Raw genomic sequence first — 20,229 nt, 5'->3', positions numbered from 1 at the left:
TTGATAACTGAATCTTCTTGGAATGCCATTAGAGCAGGGATGCAGAACCAGAATGGAGGGTAGGGCTGAATTGCCCCCCTCCCCGCACTCTTCGTGACGGATGATGTCAGTGGCCACATCCACTGACATCATTGCTCCATCCACCTTCCATGCTCAGAGGCATAGAGTTCTGTATCCTTCAGCATGGCAAGAGGGACCCAGCGTCCTCCGAGTCCCTGGCTTTGTGCCTCCGAGTCCCCCCGCAACCTGCGTCCCTGCTGTTATCTCTGATGAGAGACCAACGATAACAGTGTGGATTTCCCTTGTCATTCCATATTGGGACATGCATGTGAGGGAATCCCCCATGTTATCTCCAACCTCAGGTCAGCCTTTACAGAGATTTCCTCCAGGGGGTGGGGCATAGAGGACAAGCCCTCATCCATTGGAAGGAACCAAAGGGGCTTCCACATTCCTGTACTAGAGAGAAGTGTCAGCCGAGAAACGGGAAGTCTGATCTTTCCTGCCAATCCTTTCCAAAACCACACTGGCTGGCTGGCTGGCAACCATTGCCAAAGACTTCTTGGGGGTTCCCTTTCTCGGCTTGTTCTCTTGTCCACATGGAGGTGGTGGTGGGACCCCTCTCAGCGCAGCAGGAGGTCAGAGTCGGGTCCACCTTTTGCAACCTGGGAGGCAGGATCAGAAGTGCGTGTTGTGCGTCATAAGCGATGGGAGGGGAGCCTGAAACATTTTGTTTGCTGATGAGTCACTCAAGGAACGATGGATGGCAGGGAAATTAAAATTCTCCAACCTCAACAACAACAGTAAAAAGCCTGAGACCTGCTGGAGAGACATCACGTGGAAGCACCCTCATGTATTTGTTTTATTACATTTCTATACCACCCAATAGCCAAAGCTCTCTGATACCCACCGGTTCTCCTCACCTGTCTTGGACCTTCCAAAGGAGGTGCAGGTGGTTGCCTGGGGAGGTGTGGCTTTATTTATTTAGTATTACTTTTATATCCTACCTTTTCCCCTCTTGCAAGGAACCCAAGGAGGCTTACACGGCCCTCCTCCTCTCCAATTTATCCTCACAACAACCCTGTGAGGTAGGCTAGGCTAACAGTCAGTGACTGGCCCGAAGTCAGCCAATGAGCTTCATGGCCGAGAGGGGCCTAGAACCCGGCTCTCCCGAGTCCCAACCCAACACACTAACCTGGCTCTCCTGTTTCTTCCCATCTTTTAAAAAAAAGTCAATTGGACCATAGGAACATGCGAAACTTCCTCCTCCCAAGGTGGCCCGTTGGCCCATTTAGCTCGGTGGCATTCATAGCGGAGAGCAGCAACACTTCGCTGCCTGAGGTCCTTTTAACTGGGGGTTGCTGGGCTCAGACCTGGGACCTTCCATATGCGCTGTGCCACTGAGCTGCAGCCCCTTCCCTAAAGCAAACGGCAGAAGCTGGTCAGGCGAGGCTGTTCATCTCGCCCGGTATCGTCCATACCAAGGGCGGGGAACCTCTTTCAGCCCAGGGGCTGATCGGAGCAGTTCTTGGGGGGCCACATTCCAGTGGTGGGTGGGGCCAGAGGCAAAAGGGTAGGGTCGGAAATAAAGGGGGAGGGGTCAAATATCAGGAAGTTTTAGCTTTGAGCTCTCACTGCCAGGAATTCAGTCTTAGGAGAGGCGTTTCAACTTTTTGGAATTGGGGAGATGATTGCGGAAAAGCCAGGAAACCGGCAGAAGGTCTGCCGGCGGCTGGGGAAAGAGGCGCTGCCCTCTGGGGAAACCTCTCCCATTCCTTCTCCCTCTCCCTTTGTAGTCAACACACTCCAGGAAACAAAGCTTCAGGCCAACACTACTTTATTAGTCAAGGACCAGCTTCTTTATAAATGCAGATTCTAGGGAACTCTCTTGAACCAGCTAATCCACACATCTACGATAATCAATAGAGGATATGAAGTGGAAGTTAGCAAAGTTGCCAGCAGTCTGGGCATGAACTTCTTGGCCAGACTGGCTTTGCAGGGATGCCCCTCCCCTAAGGTGGCTCCCTCCTACGTTGGCTTCCACGACTGGCCAGCCTGGAAGAGCGTCTGAGCCCTGCCTCTAACGTTTCCCGCTTCGCTCTGCGATGGACCCTGGCGTCCCTCAAGTCATGCCCCTTGCCCTCCTCCTCCTCCTCCAAAACTCGAGTTCTCATGGGGGAGCCATTCAGCCTGGGCCATCTGTGTGTCAGGGTCTTGGGAAGAAAGTCTCGCTGTACCTGTGCTCACTAGGGAGGATGCCTCCTCCGTTCTTGCTGTTCCCGTTCTGATTCCGAATCTGAGCTGCCAGACAGCTCCGCGCACTCAGATTCATTCCTGACACATTCTGTAGAGCTGGATTGGGCCCATGGGCCTGAGAATTCCTCACCCCTGGTCTGTCCTGACTGGGATCTGCTCTCCTGGGTCTCTGGGAGAAGGGTCATTTCCATCGCCTGATCCTCCTAACTGGAGATGCTGGAAATTGAGGCTAGGACCGTCAGTCTGCAAAATAAATGCCCTACCACTGAGCAGTGGTCCATTTGCCATTTCTCAAGACACCGAAGAAGTAGTGGCTGCATCCTCCCGAAAAAGCAGAGCAGGGAGTCGCTGAGGTCCGTTACTCTTACGCTATCTGGGGAAGATTCGCATAAGAACACTCGGGCATTTAAAAACAGCAGTGTCGGGCAGACGGGGATGGGGATGGGCGATTGTAAAGCTCTTGGTGCGGAGAAGCAGCACAGAAAAGATAGAACAACTATAGCAAGATGTGTGCATGCATGGTTTCCTGCAGTTGCACCGAGAGCCATAGGAAAATCAGAAGAGTCCTCCTGGATCCGACCCAAAGTCCAGCTGGTCCAGAGCCCTGCTTCCCAGAATGGATGCATCTGGAAAGCGTGCAAACAGGGCAAGAAGGCCATTGCCCTCCTCTATCCCCTCAACAGTTTGGGAGTACGCTGCCCCTGAACCTGGAGGGTCCATTGTGTATCCCGGCTAGTAGCCGTAGAGAGACCTCACCTCCTTTGTGAATTTGTTGCCCGCCATTTAAAGCTGTTGCCAGATCATGTGGCAGTGAGTCCTGTGGGTTGACAACGTCCTTTCTTTTGCCTGTCCTGAATCTACCGCTGGACTGCTTTGGATGGATTCAGGTAACCGAGATCCACGTAGCAGACGCTTACCATAGGGCACCCGTAATAGTGGCCCGTGGGGGTGAGGAGGCATGGTATCGCAGCCTTGGCAAGCCTGGCCATGTTGGCTGGGAATGGTGGAAGTTGTAGTCTGAGATGTCATTAAGGGGCACCAGGGTGGGCAAAGTTGCTGCAGCATTCATGTAACTACTAGCGACCTCCGTTTTCTGAGCGACGGTCCCTTACGTAGCCAAAACGGCATGAGCTGTGCACAAGAGGCGGGGTATTGGCAGGCTCGTGGGAACTGCATGGCTTTGCAGAAGTACAAAAAAGTTAAGGACAAAATGAAATGCTCGGGGAACCCCTCCCAAAACAAGACTGAGCATACTCAGTGGGCACAATGCTGACTGATGGGCGGAGGAATGGCATAATGCTATAGAGGAGAGGGGAATGTCAGTGGAAGATCCTGGAAGACGGCATGGCTGGCTGCAACCCTGAGCAGGAGCGCTCAGCGCTGCAACATTTAGTTGCAGGGGTGTAGACTCTAATAATGCAGTAAAGCCTGCCGTTACCTCTGTTCCTGGACTCTGCAAGCCACTGTAGCAGGATGGCAGCCTTGGCCTTAATAGGTAAAGATTCCCTGGGGATGCAAGGGCCATGCTCCGATCCTTCTGGCGGCTGTGGCTGGTTCCATTCCATGGTGCAGCGGTAGATCAGCCTTCCCCAATCTGGTGCCCTCAAGATGTGCTGGATTGCTACTGCCTTGGTGGCTGGGAATGGTAGGTGTCACAATCCGACACATCTGGCAGGTTTAAGATGGGAGTCAGCACCTAGCAGTCCCTGGCTTCCGTCTGTCTCTGGCCCCCGTTTAAAATATCTGAGGCATCATGACGTGTGTGGATGAGTAATTTATGCAGCAAAGGGCCTTGCACGTTGTTGAAGGTGGGGCTTTAGTGGCCCTGCTCCTTTGCCCCTCCTTTGTCTCAGTGGCAATCTTGGAAAACCAAAGCCAACCTCAATATTTGACGGGGCGCCTCCCCCTATATATGCTTGCCCGAGGACTGAGATCTGTTGGAGGGGCCCTCCTCTGTGTCCCACCAGTGCGAGACATACACTATGGTGGGACGTGGGAGAGGGCCTTCTCTGCTGTGGTACCCCGGTTGTGGAATGCCCTCCTCTTGAAGGCCTGATTGGTGCAGACATTGGTCACATTTCAGCGCTAAATAAAAACATGGCTTTTTACCAAAGCCTTTGAGGGCTAAATGCATTCCCTAAAGTAGCACACTCTTAACTGTTTAAATTGATTTTATCTCTACGCTGCCCTGAGGTCTTAATGATATAGGGTGGGATACAAATGTTTTAAATGATTTTTTTAAAAAAAAATCTGTGCTTCAAGATCTTTAAACTGGTCCCTTGTTGGTCATGAAGCTCACCTCATCCAACTTGCTGCACTCATTATGTAACGACTGTCTTTGCTGCATCGCTTTTCCTCCACTTGCCCTACCTTCAAGGGTAGTTGTGAATAGCATAAGCTTCTCTTGGCAAGAGTGGGAGGAAAGCAAGTCATGTACGTACGGGAAAACAGAAGCACCTTTTGTCGCCCATATCCTTGAGCGTTCACTTGTCTTCTGCCTCGATTATTAGTCGCAACATCCCAACAGCGCACTGGGTGTTTTGCTTCTTTGAGGTTCCTCTTGGAAGTCCTTTAAAGCTGGGGGTTGTCCCAGCACACCTTCTCCATAAAAGGACACCCCATTACTATTGTTAAGACAAAATTAACTATAACTAAAGACAGATCCGGGACTGTGTTGTCTGAACCCAGGACATTTTCTGCACGGCGGCTTGTTAACCATGCAGTGTGGCTTATTTTTCTTGAACAAGCCACCTTGAGAACCCATGGTTTGTTGTTGGGTTGTTCAGGGTGGTTAACAAGCCACACTGCATGGTTAACAAGCCAGCTTGCGGAAAACGCGCAGCGTTCAGACAACATGACAACCCACGGTTCAACAACAACCCACGGTTCAACCACTGAGCATGGGTTAATGTGTTATGAGAACAGCCCCAATGATCGATACCCAAGGTGGATCTGTGGCCAGACTAGGGTAAGTGAGGCTGACTGCTTACTAGACATACAGCCTCTCGAACCTGTTGGCTGTCTTCCTAGTTAAAAAGTCTCATTTGTGTGGGCATGTACTTGGATCTGATTTTTAGCCTGAAACTAGCTGTTTGTAGGCTGTTTGGGAGATGATCAGCGGTGATAAATGGATGATGAAGCGGCTGATTGTGCGGAGTGCTGGGAGTTCCCAAAAATCTTGGGGTTGGAAAATAATAATTTGGTCTTTTTCTGAACTTGCCCTCTGGGTCCGGCAAGGCTTTGCTTTAGAAAGTGCTGCCCGTGGAGGAAGCTGCCTTACACAAAACCATTGGTCCATCCAGCAAGGATTTCAGACGGGTCATTTCCAGCCTTACCTGGAGATGCCAGGGATTACACCTGGGATTTTCTACATGTGGAACCTGTGTTTTAGCACTGAGTTACAGCCTCTCATGGTTTTGTAACATCTCCTCTACAGCCATGAGGGCTGACAGAGAGATATGAAGGCTTGGGGGGGGGGGACATGCGTGTCCCCGCCCCAAATCCCTAGAAAATCACAGGGGGGAAAGGGTTTTTTTCTGGATCCCCCCCCCCTTTTCCATTTTTTCCCCCAGGCCTTTACATCTCTAGGAGGCAGGGTCTCAGTTCAGACACGGGGCCATGTTCTGGATAAGAATCTGAACTCCTGGTTTTATTAACAAACCATGGTTTGCAGCTGGCCAACCTGTATTGGAGAACGTGGCTTGGCGTTGCAAAGCCAGGTCTGTGCTAACTGTGTTTTGGTGCGATGGCTGAACTGTCCAACCATGGTTATGGCCATGGCACTGCCTTCAGAGGCTGCTGTACACTGGAGATGGGATGGACTTACGAAGCAGAACGGTGAGAGGACGGCAAACCATAGCTATCAAGTAGCTGTAAATAATGGCTTGGTTTGGCCTAGTGTCTGAATTAATCTGAATTTCCTCTATGTGAGTGCCTCTGGCGTCTATGTTGTGGAGTTGGGAAGGTGTTTAGCCACTTGGAAGGGGAGGCCTTGGGGGTTGGCCAGTTGCAACCTGTTGAACAGGCCGTTGAGCTACAAGATCTAACTCAAGGCCAGGGAAACACCTTGCTGGGCCACTCTAGGAACCCACAGTGGCTCTTTGGGTTTGATCATATAACAGGAAGTGGGAACAATGGTATGGCAGGTGACTCCCTGGTACGAGTTCTAATTTGGGTCAAGTGCCGCCTACCTGAGCTGGGTCAGTGAACCTCCACCCAGCGAGGTGAGCATGGAGTTCTTTCTCCAAGCCATGAGTCATTTTTGCAGGCTAAGAAAGATCCTTGAAATTGGGGGAGGCCGTAAGAGTCACAGGAAGGATGGAGTAATATCGTTGTGGGGTGGGGGTCAGTCTTTGGAAATGTGTTCTGCTCTCACTGCTCCTCAGAATATCTTACGTTTTCTTGTGGAAGTGGTTCTTTGGCCATGTCCAGGTTTCCCTCTTGGTCACTTGCTCTAACCCGGTCTCTCTCTTTTTCTGCCTAACCTACCTTACTACATGGTTAGCCTCACTACAACCTTGTAACACCTTCATGGAGGCCTCCCTGTCTTTCTCTCTCTGACACCCCCTTTCTCTCTCTTTTTCTCTGCCACCTTTTTCTCTTTCCCACTTCCTCCCTACCCAATGGGCTGCTGAGGGAGGGAGAGGTCGCTCTCGCCACAGGCCTGAGCTGATAGCTTACAGAGGGATTTTGAAATTGGGCTGAGAGCTGCATGAATTTAGGCCAACAGGCACATGTTGCCCACCCCTGTTTTAAAGCTGTAAGATGCCCGCATCCCAGATACCACGGGGAGTAACTTCTCTATATATACCCTCCCCTGACAGTTAAGATAATTGGGAGATGCCTTGCTTCAGGTGCTGCCGCTGTCCGTAGGGAGATTTATCTTCCCCGACTAACAGGGCCTTTTTGGTGGTGGCATCTTTGTTGTGGAATTCCCTCTACAGGGAGATCTATCAGGTCTACCCAATTGCAGTTGTTCAGGAGCTTGCTAAACATATACGTGGTATAGAGGAGCAAATGAGGATTTTTTAAAAACTTTGCTGCTTGAAAAGAAAAGAGAGAAGCCGCAAACATTGGTTATGTGATTTATTGATTATTGTTTCTATTGTTCTGCTGTTTTTAAGGGTGCTGAAGCCCTCTGGAAATGTTATATATACGAACACACCAGTGCAGTTCTAGCACAGCAAAAGAGCAGAATTCCATTACGTATGCAAAACCTCTTCCTTTCTGAGATATTTTTTCTTCCTTGAGAGAGTTTCTCTACCTCCCTCACTACCTCGAGAGCTAGTTTGCCTTCTGCCTGAGAGATCCAGAATTCAGTTCTTCAGGGACACGGAATTTGGCAGGGATTTCTGGATTCCATCACCCGACATACAAATGCATGGCATCATGTATCCTCAGAATCTTGGCATTGATTAAAAAAACCCAGGTCTCTAGCCCTGAAGACTGCAGAAGGAGGTTTGGAAAATTCCTGGTATTAAATCTGAGAAGCCAAAGAGGAAGTCTGAGCAGAATTTCTTTGGGTCATGTGGCTTCACTTTCCTGCATAATCCAGGGCGTTCCTGTGTTGTCTTGGAAGGAGAATCAACGATGCATAAATCAGCAAATGTATGTAGGTTTGCATCATGTAGATAAAAATGGCATGCAGAATGCAGGATTTGGCTTTGCTTCGTCACATGGTTTTTGACTCTGTTTAATGCAGTTGCGTAATTCTGCAAAGGACTGTGTCTTCTATTTTAGTCGCTTTAGTTCCCCACCCACCAGAACTCTCCACCCCCTGCAAAGCTGAGATTCCATACTGTGCCGCTTCTGGCTGGGGTTTTATCATTACAGCTCAGCTGGACAGATGGTCCTGGTGACGTGTTACGTGTCTCATGCGAGCAGGGGGCGGGCGGCATTGCTGCTTTGGTGGCTGGCTGCCGTCCAGTTGACCTGTTCTGTCGCGTTCCAAAGTGTACAGCGGGGAAGCACGTGCTTGAGGACTAGCGCCCCCCTCCCCCTCCGCCCACATAGTGTTTTCAACTGAGAGTTATTCTCTGTGGCGTTTTCCAACGGAGCAATTTGCTCGGCTCACCTGCTTTGCAACTCTCTGGCCCTGTTTCCCCTTGGCTATTTATTTGGGGGGGGGGTGCTTTAGTCTTGTTAAGCATTGCAGGGCTGATACACAAATGTGGCTGGGGCCAGTGGAAGGACCCCAAAGCTCCTGTTCTGTGTTCGGAGGCGGTCTTTCCCTGAATACCGGATGCTCAGGTCATAAACTGGGGAGGGCTGTATCCTTCCTGCCTTGCTAGTAAGCTGACCCTTGTTGGGAACAGGAGACTGGGCAAGACGCCAGAGATGGTTGGTCTGAGGCCAAAAAGAAAGGATTGAATTAGTTTAGGGCACATATGTCTATATGCAGTCTATTAATCATTGTCCTCTGGAATTGAACCTCCATGTTCAGGGGCAGTGTACCTTTGAACACATAGAATCAAAGGGTTGGAAGGGGCCTACAAGACCCTTGAGTCCAACCCCCTGCTCAGTGCTGGAAGCCTGATTCCCAGGCAGTCTCTCCTCCAAGTACTAACCAGGGCTGAGAGATCAGGTGCATCCAGCCCTTTGTTCGTCTCACAAAGGTAGGTTGGGCTGAGAGTCTGTGACTGGCCCAGAGTCACCCAGTGAGCTTCCATGGCTGAATGGGGACCAGAACCCGGTCCAACACTCCAGCCCAGCATACACTCTGATGTGTTCCAGGGTTTGGGGAATCTGCCCCTGGCAAATTTTCTCTATTTTTGCCCTTAGAGGGATAATTTTGGGAATGTCTTCAAAAAAATTGGGGACCTGCTAGAGTAGTAATTGTTGCAATATTATTACTATTATTATCATTATCATCATCTTCAGTTTATGATTCTCCCTATGGCCAAAGCTCTCAAGGCAACATACATAATAAAAACAACAGTAAAACTAATGATAAAACACATTAAAATATTTTTAAAGAAACTTTTAAAAGCACTAACAATTTAAGATAATTTTAAAATACATTAATATTCAAAACAGCTAAAACATGGAAACAGATTATTTTAAAATGCAGCATTAAACATATTAAAAATAAAAGAAGCAGTGGTTAAGCATTATTTTAAAAGGCCTGGGAGAATAAAAAAGGTCTTTGCCTGGCACCGAATCATCGGCCAGGTAGGTGCCAGGCAAACTTCTCTTGGGAGGGCATTCCACACTTTGGGGGCCAGTGCAGAAAAGGCCTGCTCATGAGTACCCCCCCCCCCCCCCGAATCTCAGTATGTGGGAATCTCTGAGCAGGGTCTAAGATGATGATCTCAGGCAGAGGTAGGCCCACTTCCCAATTTTTATCTAGAAAATATTTACATATTTTCATACTTGCGCTTGGGACGGCTTTAAAGCAAAGTGAGAGCCTCTAGTTGCTGCTATCTTAATTTCCCATGAATACCTTTGGGCCCGTTACTTGTGCTTCGTTAGTATCCAAGCCAACCCATGGCAGACGTTTTACAGTTGTCCCCGGGATGGTTTCTCAAATTTTCAAATGTGCCCATGGACTCAAAAGGTTGCGTACCCCTGGTCTCAGGTAACAGAATAGGGATAGAGTTGTTATTCTCCATATTCCAGCTCCCTCCCTTGTGCGGTAAGACATCTGAATGGGTGCATCTTGATTGATGCATCTTCACAGGAATGCATGTTCATGAGCACTGGTGTGCTATGAAATGCTTAACCTACCTACCATCAGCGTTACATAGTGATCTTTGATGCGACAAGTAAGGATGAAGGTTTGGTTTGCATTTTAATATGAACCAGGCTAATTTGCAGTTCCCGGACAAATAATGAGCGCCCGAACCCAAATTATGCCTTGATTGTTTTTTGGGCACGTCTCCGAATGTTGTGATGCAATAATAATAATACAAAAATGGGTGCATTAAAGGAAATGGCGAACAAAAATGAATACAAGTAGTGTATCAGAAGGCATATATTATAGAAAAGTGCTTGCAAAACATGTGCATATTAGGGGAAATTGTGCACAAAATGCATACAAATTTTTGTGAAGTTAAAAAAAAGAAGAAAACTGATGCAGAAATGGGACAGAATGAATGAAAAAAATGTGAATAGAACAGACTTCTAATATCCTATATTGAGAAATGGGATGTTAGAAGTACACTCAGACAGTGGTATAGTGGAGGAAAGAATGCAGGGGAACAAGGCTTTTTTCAGAGCAGAAGCTTTGACATCATCTGCCAGAGCTCCAGGGTAGTTGATGGAGCCACCTTGCTCTGTCAAACGAATGTGGTGATAACGAGGCTTTCAAGTTTTGCTGTTGCTCACTTTGGATTTGTGAGAGGAAGTTGGAGAGTGAGGGAAATAATCAAGCCGGGGTGCGATGCTTACTTCCTTTCCGTTGATGATGTTCCCATTTCACACTAGCAGTTTAAAAGGCAATGCTTTTTTTTGCAAGATGCTTTGCATTTACAATGGAAAGTGAAGGTTGCATTTCAGCTGGCTGAAAGTCTTGCGTTAAAGCTCAGTGTGCTGCACAGGTCAAACTGATGCACTCAGACATAAACGCCACTGAAGTCTCTTTGGTGCTTTTCATAGGACTGCAGTCATGGCCCATAAACCTAATTGTGCCATTTCATTAGCGGTTTGTTTCTTTCAATGTCTGTGTTTTATGATGGAGTTTTAACTGGTCTTTGGTTCTTTGAGTATAAATAATATAAAACTGGGATGTACAGACATCTGTCTTGGGGGGGGGACATGGCTTCATTGTGGGTGGCTTCTTTGGGGGGCATGGCTTGGAATTCTCTTTGGGATTTGTGGCACGCACATGAACACGCACACCTGCAACGTGCAATATTTGAAGCATGTGGTTTGTTCTTCCAATAATATGTGGAATCTAAGTTCAGACAAAAATTATTATCAATCTGCCTCCTTTCTTGTAGCCATATATCATTAGTTAGTTTTGACTTTGTAGCATATTCGTGTAACTTGTTTTCCCATTCAGACACTTCCGATACTATTGAGACGAATATCTTCCATAACCTATTGGTGTTGCAACAGTTATATGTGACACCACTTCTGAGTATGCCAATGTATTGCTTTTTAGAAAATCCCACCCATCTTCCAAGGAGCCCAGGGCAGCATATCTATGTTCCTCACCCTCATTGTATCCTCACAACAACCCAGTGAGGTAGCTTAGGCTGAAGAGAGACAGGCCAGGTTCGCATGATCTCATGGTGCCTTTCCTTTCCTTTCCTTTCCTTTCCTTTCCTTTCCTTTCCTTTCCTTTCCTTTCCTTGTCTCACTGGTTTGAATTTTCATGAGGACTGGCCTTATCAAGGAAGTGTACTTCATGAGGACTGACCTCATGAAGCTACAGGAAGCTAGATTCCGGCTGAACATCAGGAAAAACTTCATGACTGTTAGAGCAATACAACAATGGAACAAATTCCCGAGGGAGGTGGTTGAGGGAGGTGGAATGCCACATTGGAGGCATTCAAGATGAGGCTGGACAGCCATCTGTCAGGGATGCTCTGACTTGGATTCCTGCATTGAGCAGGGGGTTGGACTCGATGGTCTTGTAGGCCCCTTCCAACCCTACTATTCTGTGATTCTATGACCTGATCAGGGAAGTGTCCTTCATGAGGACTGGCCTGATCAAGGAAGTGTATTCCATTTTCATCACAACATTTAGTGTTTTGTGACAAAAGAGCAGAGCGTGTATCAGCTAGCATCCTATGGGAAACAGCCTCGAGGGTGATAACCTTTTCTCTGGTGATGGATGGGTGTGTTTGTAGGTTTGCACCTGTGTAGTGAGGCTCTTGCATAAGGTGTGGCCTTCACCAGGGTAACACCTGCTGTGTGTGCATGCCTTTTTTTTTTAATGCTGCTTCTGAATGGATCTCTATACTTGGATTCATTCAGGATTATTCTGATTCTATTGCTTTAAAGGCAGGGGTGGACAGAAGCTAGATTGGGATTTCCTGGCAGATCTCTAGGTGATTTGCAGCAGATCAGCAAGGACCTCCCAGTTGTTTAGAAATAGCAATTTTTCGGTGTAAATTAGATTGTTAGAATCCCTGAGTTGTACTCGGGCCAAATCAGACCTGACTTTAAATGTGTGTCTACCAGCCACGTCTTCTTTTCATTCTTACTTTAGAGTAAGTGCAGGGCCCCTGATCCGGATCTGAAAAGTCATCCTGCTGCCCATGCTGGGGTCCTGATCCAGATTGGTGTACCTGCACCTACTCTAGAGTAAGAATGAAAAGAAGTGGCCGCTCAACACACATTTAGGGCACAATCCTATGCATGTTGAGACCGAAGAAAGTCTTACAAATCCTAGCATGGCCCAGCCAGAAAAAAAGTCCTACAATTCATAGCTGGCTAGGGAATGCTGGGAGTTGTAGGACTTCTTTTGGTCTCAACATGCATAGGATTGAGCCCTTAAACTCATGTCTGTTTCGGCCCATGAATGTATGTTTTATATTTGTTCATGCAGGGCATCCCAGTATATTTTTCATGCAGTTTGAGAAGTAATGGGCTTGACTACTCGAGCCACTATTTTGCATCTGACTCCAGTTGGTGGGCCTTGAGGTCCTAGTAAAAAAACCAAGTGGTTTCCATAAGCCTGAAGTCTGGCTTAAGGGAAAATTTCCTAATTTGGGGGAGTTGCTATAAAATGTGCAGAAATGTGTGTGTCTGTGAGTGAGAGAGAATTTCCCGTTCTTTGTGTATAAAGGGAATGATTGAACAAAATGTCTTCTTGGGAAACACGTCTTATTTATTACAGCAGCCTTGTAAATAAGCCCCCCAAAGTTACTAGCCTGCTGGGATATGGCAGAGGAAGAACGGAGAGCTGTGTTTCTATGCTGGGTGTGGAGGAGAGGGCTTCTCTCCTTCAGTGGCTCGCTTGGTTTCTATGCTGGGCCCAGAGGAGGAACGGAGAATTCTGTCCCTCCTCTGCCAGCCTAATCGCTCACCTCCATGGGGTTCCTGGTCACCTATGTCTACCAGGCTAGTGCTTAAATGCAAGGCTTTATTACAGGAGATAGCTTGCAAAGAGGGAACTTTTGTGTCTTGTAGCGGTAGCCAGCCAAGACTTGTTGTTGCTGTGACCCTGTCTTCTCTCCAGCCCCCACCTCAGAGGGAGGGGACAGGGTCTTCTGACAGGTCTCCCTTCCTCTCCAGAAGAGAGGAGGTATGGGAGCTCTTCCCCACCTCATTAAACTTCAGATACTCAGAAGGCAGCAAGATTAGTCACATACGTACCCAAATGTCTCCGGGCCTCAGTGCAGCATTGGGGAAAGCCCCGGTTGTTCTCCTGTGCTTCTGAAGTCACCCTGGCACTGCCAAGAGTCCTGAAGCTTTATCAGTCAAGGAGGAAGAGTGGGGCGATACCTGATTCCACGCTCTTGCCAGACAAAAGCACTCACTGGTGGTGAGCTGGCAAGCGCATTTGTAGATCCTTGTTGGAGTTCCTGATGTGTCTGTTGCTCTTGCAAATTCCTACAGGAGAAATGCACCACTTCCTGCTCCATACAATAGCCAGAAGTGCAGAAAGGGAGGACATGCAAGTTGTCTCATGCATCCTCTGTCGACACTTCCTCCTAAAGTGTGAGGGAAGGGGGAGAGTTTTTGCCTGTTCTTTTTTTCTGGCTGTTTCACAAATTTTCCTGAATAGAATTTGGAGGTTAATAGTTGGGCATGGTAGTCCAGGTGAGGACGGGCCACCGTGTTCTGCTTTGGTCAGACTTCACCGTGTCCGGTTTTGGGTGCCTGCAGTTTTAGAAGGATATTGACAAACTGGATGATGTCCAGAGAGGCATCGCCAAGATGTCGGAGAGGCCTGGAAACCAGGTCCTGTGGGCAAAAGTTGAAGGAGTTAGGTACATTTAGCCAGGAGAAGAATAGCCATCTCCAAATATTCAGATGGCTGACACAAAGGTGACGGAGCAAACCCATTTCCTGTAGTTTGAGAGGTAGGATCCAAATTAATGGGTTCAGATTACGAGAAAGGGGGTTTTGGCTAAACATTAGGAACAACATCCTGATGGTACAAGCTGTTTGACAGAGGAACAGACGTCTAGCTTTGGAAGATATTGGGCTCTGTTTCATTAGAGGTTTTTAAGTAGAGGCTGGATGGCTACCTGTCAGGGGTTTTGTAGCAGTGGATTTCCTGCACACTTGGTGGGTTGGACTGGATGGCCTTTTGAGATACCTTCCAACTCTGATCTGATCTGCACAATGACCCCTCAGTCACGGGGTGTACTGTGACAGTATATTGGGGCTGGCATACCTCAAAGACCGCTTTCTCTTGTATGAACCCATCCACTCCTTTTGATCACTTTTTTGAGGCTCTGCTCTGTAACCCCTCACTATCTGACACACGGAGAACAGCTGTGTGAAACAGAGACTCTTTGGTGGTGGCCCTTAAATTGTGCAACTCCCTTCCTGTGGGGACTCACCTTCCTCCTTACTAGGATTTGGGAGGCAGGGCAAGACACTATTTGAGAGGGGATTTGGAGACAGTAGACTTGTGTCCTGTCTGGTTTTTTGTATGATTTTTTTTTTGCTTTGCTGTTTGTTTTCACAATGTAGCTCTTAAGTACTTCATTGTATTGTTTTATGTTGTTTTTAAAGCTGCCTCATGGATTCAAGTGGAAGGGAAGGCGGGGCTATAAATCTCTTTAAATGTAAGGCTTTATCTGGCAAGACGAGACACCCAGGTCTCATTTATCAAGTTCAATCGGTGTGTTGTTAAAACACAGGGCAGGCCAGTGACTGCGACTGAAAAAGCTACAAGGCCGGGATGAATTCTGCGGCAGCAAGGATAACTGGTTTTGCGGGTCCGTTTTCCCCATCAGGAAGAAAAGAATCACTGTAAGACAGGGCCTGGCTGAGTGTAATCAGGGCTTGGTTCTGAAGGAGTCGTAACGGATGCCTCTGAGCTTATACAGAGTGCTGCTGTCATGCGAAGCTGCCTTATCCTGCGGGTCCCAAGCAGCCTCCTGTCTTTCTTTTTATTTTGTTTGTGTTACTCTATAAAGCGTCCAGTGTACACCAATGGCGTTTATTTATTTACTGTACTTTTAAACTGCCACATAACCCAAGTTCTGTGTGCAACACAGCCTGAAACACAAACAAACACAAAGCAAGAATGAAAGCAGCACAGAAAGAAAACACGGCAAAACCGGCAGCAAAAAACAAAAGCGTTACACTATCATATTGTAATATCATATGATATTACAATAACATCATACAGCCAAATTTAAACCAGCAATGGAATAGAGTGCTAGAAGCACTCAAAGCAGTCCTTAAGCTGCCTGGGAGAATAGAAAGGTGCTGAAAGGCTATAGCGTAGGCACCAGGCAAGCCTCTCTGGGGAGAGCGTTCCACAATGGGGTGCTACCACTGTCAAGGCCCTCTCTCTTGTCATCACCCTCCTTGCCTCATTTGGCAGGGGCAGCTGGAGGAGGGCCTCAGACAAAGATTGTATGTCCAGGTAGGTAAATACGAAATAAATAATGGTTGGGCTGCGAACGTTTTTGTTGCAATCTGTATGGAATAAGGGAATAAATGTAGGACAGAAACGCTTACAGTTCTATTAATGGCCGTGGTTCTCTCCCTTTCTCTGTTTCCTTTATTCCCCGCATCCCACTGTCCCGCCCCCATCTTTCCAGAGGAAAACGAAAAGCATGAAAAGCTCCGCCTGGAACGCGAACAGGAGCAGAAGAAGGCCAGCGTGCAAAGGGTTAACCACGCCGCTCACCCCGAGGGGCTCTGCAATGAAGCTGCTGCGGTGCCCTTGTCTTCGCCAGCCCCGGCGCCTCCCCCGCCTCCCCCTCCCCCGCTGGCAGCCCCCATCTCCGTCATCCCCATCCCGGTGGTCACCAGCCCCCCTCAGCCGACGGTCCAGAACACCTTGTCTCCACCCATCATCCCGCTCCACCAGCCCCTCGTAAGCACTCCGAGCCTCAGCAAGGACCCCCCGCTGGTGGCGCCCGTGATCCAGAAGGCCTCCGGCCCGCTCCTTCCGGACATCAAGGCCCCCACGCCCCCTTCTGGGAGCCCGAGCCAGCTGCCGCACTACGCCACGCCTGTGCTGGCCATCTCCCAGCACCACATGGTCCAGCAACCGATCCAGCCCCAGCCTCCACACCATCCGCTGCAGCCTCACCAGGTGCCCCCTCAACCCCTCGGCGTCAAGCTGGCTCCGTCGGAGGACGCCAAACCAAGCGAGCAGAAGAAGAGGCCCGGAGGGTGAGTGGCATCGCCAGGAGCAGCCCTGTGTAAATATGCCAGAGTCAGAAACCCCTTTTTGGCTTAGTTCCCCCCCAGCCTCCTTAGTTCCCTTCCGGAAAGCAAAGGAAGAGTCCGCTAAAGCGAAGAAACGAAGGGGCTGTTCACACAGCACTCCAACCCACATGCATTGGTTGGGTGTGGGCTGTTTGGAACTGTGGGTTGTTTACGGAACTGTGGGTTAGCATGTTGTCTGAACGCAGCCAGGGTGGCTTGTTTGTTTGTTTATTATTTTATTTATGTATTTCATTTCTATACTGCCCAATAGCTGAAGCTGTCGGCTTTGTTAACCATGCAGTGTGGCTTGTTAACCACCTTGAACGACCCAACGTGGGTTCTCGAGGTGGCTTCATTGAGAAAATAAGCCACACTGCACGGTTAACAAGCTGCCGTGGCTGTGTTCAGGCACTGTGCTAACCCGTGGTTCGACAAGCAACCCACGGTTCAAAACAACCCACGCTCAGCCACTGAGTGTGGCTTAGTGTGCTGGGTGAACAGCCCAACAGGCTTGCCCTTGACGCTTGCTGACAAATTGGTCTCCATGCACTCACAATTTGCCTGGGTCTTTGAGCTCGACGTTGGGGGAATGTGTGTCCGGGGAAAAAATTCAACAGGTGCAGCAGCTTCCCCAATCCGGTGGCGCAGGCAGGTGCTTTGAATCGAGTGGGAAACCTGTGGCCCTGCAGAAGTTGTTGGACTCCAACTCCCATCCGCCTCAGCCAGCATGGCCAGTGATCAGGGAGGATGGGAGTTGTGGGCCAGTAACATCACTGGCTTAGATAAATGGCTCAGCCTATCTAGGACAGCCAGGTCTCCAGATTTGACCTGAGATTTTATTTGTTTGTTTGTTTGTTTATTTAAAACATTCGTATCCTGCCCTATATCATTAAGATCTCCGGGCGGCGTACAGATAAAATCAATTTAATCAGGATAAAACAATAAATACCTTAAACAGCTAAAAACATATTAAACCATTAAACAAGCTAATAGCAATTTAAAATCTAAAACAATGAAACAGTTAAAACAGTGTGCAACTTTAGGGAATGCATTTAGCCCTCAAAGGCTTTGGTAAAAAGCCATGTTTTTACTTGGTGCCAAAATGAGACCAATGTTTGCACCAGCTGGGCCTCCAAAGGGAGGGCATTCCACAGCTGGGGTGCCACAGCAGAGAAGGCCGTCTCCCATGTCCCACCATAGTGTATGTTTCGCACTGGTGGGACACAGAGGAGGGCTCCTCCAACAGATCTCAGTCCTCAGGCAGGCATATATAGGGGGAGGCGCTCCCTCAAATATCGAGGTCCCAAGCCGCTTAGGGCGTTAAATGTCATCACTAGCACCTTGAATTCTGTCTGAAAGTGTATTGGCAGCCAGTGCATTTCCTTTAAAACTGCTGTTATGTGATCTTTGCGAGATGTTCCGGACAACAGCCTAGCTGCTGCATTTTGAACTCGCTGCAACTTCCAAGTCGTCTTCAAGGGCAGCCCCACGTAAAGTGCATTGCAGTAGTCTAATTGGGAAGTTAGCAGCCCGTGCACTACTGTGGCTAGGTTATCCCTGTCGAGGAAAGGCCATCACTTACCCAATTCCCAGACTCGGGAACCACCAGTCCACAGATGTGTAGGATATTCGCTTTCTTATGAACAGTTAGGAAGCTTTCTTCAAACAGGGCAGCCATTTATCTACCTTGCCCAGCTTTCTCCAACCTTGGTGCCTTCCAAATGTGTTGAGCTGCGACATTCCCAGGCAGCGTGGCCAACCCACAGCTGATCTATCCAGTACTGTTTATTCTGACTGGCAGCAGGTCTCCAATAGAGAGAGCTCTTACCCATCCCTGCTACATGAAATCCCTTTTAAACTGGAGGTGCTGTGGATCTTACCTGGAGCCTTCTGCATACAAAGTAGATTCTCTACTACTGCGTTCTGGCTTCTTTTCCACATCTCCTGGGGAAAGAGTGCAGTCTGAGGGGGTGGGGTTAGAATCGAGGAAGCCTATTTTCTACTTTTCCTTTAAAAAAACAACGATGATTGTTGAAAGGGGTTTAACTCAGCCTTGTATGGCAGCACTCGCCTAGTTGCCACAGGTGACAAGAAATTGCATGTAGGCGAGTATATGGAATGGAAGGAATCCAGGTGAGTTTGCTGGCTGGTGGGAGAGGGATGGAGCACGCTGGCTCTCCTCTACACCCAGGATAGAAACCAAGTGGGCTGCTGGAGGAGGGAGCTTTCCATCTCTGCTGTCCTGTTATCCAGCCTTGATCCCCCTTAGGGGAGGAGGCTTCATCAAGTTACCCATCATCTGCTACTCCGGGACCTTCCAGACTGGAGGGTATGTCTTTACCAGACTCCTTGGGCTCAGAGGGCATCCCCCAGTTCAGACCTTGCTACCTCCACGCCATAAGGACTGGTGGCTGCAGAAGTGAACAATGGCCCTTTACGAAGTACATAACGGAGTTACCAGCAGGTTCAGACCTGCCAGCCTTCAGAAGGCTTCTGCATGTTGCTGAGTCAACAGTGCTTTGTGGGTGGCTTTCAGCCAGCATAGATCTGTCTAGACTTCTGAAAGGCATGGCTCCTGGACAGACCTATGCGGGCTGGAGCTCACTCAGGAAGAGCTGTCGTCTCAGCAACATGCAGAGGCCTTTTGAAGCCTGGCCTGGCCTGAGTAGTTGGACTTGACTCTGCCTTGCCCTTCTAGTAAGTACAACTGCTTACTGCTAGGCCAAGACCATTTCCTTATCCCCGGGCTTTTTGGTGTCAGTTCTTTGTTCTGTTCTTTATGCTGAAGTTGGATTTGGTTTTTAATAAGATGCTGCTATTTTTTTTCTTTTTCAAAATAAGAGAGAATTGTTTATGCTTTCGGGCTGGACGCTGCTGCGATAGTCTTTGGGCCAAAGAGCAGCTTATAAATACTGTGAAATAAATGAACAGATCCTGTCTTGTTTCTGGGCACTGTTGCTAAAGCTGGTTTGAAGCAGGTCTTCCTGTGCTTGAAGCCCGCCAGCAATGCACAAGAAATAATACTTTCTTGTATAGTTTTATTAGTATTCCCTTCCCTTGTCCCACCCGGAGCTCCGTACTGCTATCCTTTCTTGTAGAGCATTATTAATATTCTGTGCTCATTTTTTCTGGCTTGCTAGTAAATAAGTAAAAGCTTCAAGGGGACTTTTAGCCCTATCCTGTCATTATTCCTATATTTCTCCTCTTGCTGTGGCTGCTGGTAGTTCAGAGTTCATTCCCGGACATGCACAAATGCTTCCTAGGGGCCACAGCTTTGCAGGTGGAGCATCTTGGGATGACTTCTTAGCACAGGCACGTACCACCCTGGGCAGTGTCATCCTGTCGCTTTTGAAATGCTCAAAGGAAGAAAGACTCGCGCATGAAACGCAGCGAATGGTGTGCGTGCCCACGAGAGAGGTCTCTAAAATGGCGAATGGTGTTTTGAAAGCGGCTAAATCTGCAGTGCCGAAAATTTGCGGTGGCAGCAAAGGACGAGCTAAATCTGCTTTTTAACCCTCTGTAGCAGCTTGCTGCCGAAATTGGGTGGCAAACTGCAGACGTGTTCAGCAGCAGAGTTGCGGCCTGCAGGTGGGGTTCTGGGGGTTGGAAGGTGGCCCCCAAACCCCTGGGCCAGTTAGTGATTTTTTATCTTGCTTGCAATAGTAGAACGCAGGGGGTTGTCCA

The 20,229-nt window shown here is 48.5% G+C and overlaps 1 protein-coding gene across 2 annotated transcripts in view; it reads left to right on the top strand.

Annotated features, from left to right (window-relative positions):
- MNT (MAX network transcriptional repressor) overlaps window positions 1–20,229 on the top strand; it is an 81,526-nt gene that overhangs the window by 10,556 nt on the left and 50,741 nt on the right. For both annotated transcript variants that reach the window (XM_084822887.1, XM_084822886.1), the window contains exon 2: window positions 15,930–16,509. In XM_084822887.1, the coding sequence (XP_084679013.1) occupies window positions 15,930–16,509 (580 nt within the window). The remainder of the gene's footprint in view (window positions 1–15,929; window positions 16,510–20,229) is intronic.

This window comes from Heloderma suspectum, chromosome 16 (assembly GCF_057233095.1).
Source record: "Heloderma suspectum isolate Gila_16-S chromosome 16, 16-S_ref, whole genome shotgun sequence".
Lineage (NCBI taxonomy): Eukaryota > Metazoa > Chordata > Lepidosauria > Squamata > Helodermatidae > Heloderma > Heloderma suspectum.
Note: the sequence above shows the minus strand (reverse complement) of the source record. Positions and strands in the feature narration are given on the sequence as shown.